This window comes from Octopus bimaculoides, chromosome 14, assembly GCF_001194135.2.
Source record: "Octopus bimaculoides isolate UCB-OBI-ISO-001 chromosome 14, ASM119413v2, whole genome shotgun sequence".
Lineage (NCBI taxonomy): Eukaryota > Metazoa > Mollusca > Cephalopoda > Octopoda > Octopodidae > Octopus > Octopus bimaculoides.
Window position 1 is genome coordinate 51,908,801 of NC_068994.1, and position 1,868 is coordinate 51,910,668.

At 37.2% G+C, this 1,868-nt stretch overlaps 1 protein-coding gene across 1 annotated transcript in view; it reads left to right on the forward strand.

The window, feature by feature from the left end:
* The window catches only part of LOC106878569 (kinesin-like protein KIF11), a 33,256-nt gene that overhangs the window by 24,915 nt on the left and 6,473 nt on the right, over positions 1-1,868 (forward strand). The window contains exon 26 of the mRNA XM_014927813.2: positions 1,819-1,866. Coding sequence (XP_014783299.1) covers positions 1,819-1,866 — 48 coding nt within the window. The remainder of the gene's footprint in view (positions 1-1,818; positions 1,867-1,868) is intronic.

Sequence of the window (1,868 nt, forward strand, 5' to 3'; positions counted from 1 at the left end):
CCCGCACAAGCCAGTCCAGGGGCACTGGCAACGATCTTACTTGGCTTGCTGGGTCTTCTCACGCACAGCACATTTCCAAAGGTCTCGGTCAGTAGTCATCGCCTCGGTGAGGCCCAATGTACGAAGGTCTTGCCTCACCACCTCAGCCCAGGTCTTCCTGGGCCTACCTCTTCCACGGGTTCCCTCAACTGTTAGGGTGTGGCACTTTTTCACGCAGCTATCCTCATCCATTCTCACCACATGTCCATACCAGCGCAATCGTCTCTCTTGCACACCACAACTGATGCTTCTAATGTTCGCACTCACAGAAAGGGTGCTGAAAAGCTTCTGGCTTTGAGCAAAAGAAAATACAGGAGGATCAGTAAATTATGATTTTAATTCAACATATTCCCCTTTCAGATTCACACATTTATTGCAGTAGTCCTTCAGCTTTTCTAAGCCCTGTAAAAGAACTTGGAAGGTTGGGTTTCCAACCAGGTCTTTTGTAATACCTTTGAAGCCAGGATCTTTTCGGCACCTTCCATACACACACACTCACACCATCAATGTCTTTTGCATTTTTTTTTATTTGCTTATGAATTACAATTTCATATTTACAAAAGTCAATGTAAATTTTAGCTACCTTTGTAGCTATTTATAATTCTGAAAATGGTGGTTTCAAAGGCGTGATCTTAGAAAATACTAGTTGTGTTTGTGAGTATACGAGGACTGTTGCTTCTTTTATTACAGCATTCATCGATGGAAATGGTTGATAATTCACTGTCTTGACCATTCAATCACTTGTACACTGCCTATTAACCCATAAGCATTCAAACCGGCCAGATCTGGTCTCTCACCACAACCCTACAATGTCATTCTGTGTAATTCTACATCATTGGAGTCTCAAAGCTATGAGATAATGTATGATTAATTCAAAATGATGTGAATAAATAAACATTACATTTGACAGAATAATCTGGATATTAAAGGATTAACCTTCAACTCTAAAAAAAAAATATTTTAATAAAATTACTCTTAATTTGCACTAAACTTAATTAACCCTTTCGATACAAACCTGCCTAAGACCACCCCAGGTTCTATGACAAACTTTATTGTTCTAAAGTGGTGTAAATTATAATCTTCCATCAACATTTTATGCTAATTTGTTCCTGACCCCAGCTTAATAATAATAAAGTTCTATATTTAAGAGATGAAGAATTATGTACATTGTTTACATTCGACGGATATTTGTCCTCAACTTGTTTGTTGTTAACACAACGTTTCGGCTGATATACTCTCCAGGCATCTTCAGGTGTCTTGGGGAAATTTCGAACCTAGGTTCTCATTCCTAAGACATATGGCCTAGTGGTTAAGAGCACGGGCTACTAACCCCAAGATTCAGAGTTCAATTCCAAACAGTGACCTGAACAATAATAATAATAACATCGAAGAATACCTTAGGAATGAGAACCCAGGTTCGAAATTTCCCCAAGACACCTGAAGAAGGCTGGAGAGTATATCAGCCAAAACATTGTGTTAAAAACAAACAAGATGGGGACAAATATCCGTCAATTGTAAATAATGTAGTTTAGATCTTAATTATAAAAAAACATGAAACCATTATTCTATGCTAATTTAATTAGTTTTGTCAAGCTCCCTTTTCAGTTTGTCAAATAGAAATTTTAATGTAATAAAATGTTTTAAAAGAAATTTAAAGTGCTTCACCCTGTATATCAAAAGATTATAAATATTTAAAAAAGACAAAAAAAAGACCCCAGATTTTACTGAACTCCATTCTCATTTCTCTTGTCTATATGTGGCTTGTTTTACTAATTTCAGATTTTGGAATCTAAAGAGAACCGTTCCCAGATGCCACCCCCACTTTCAGC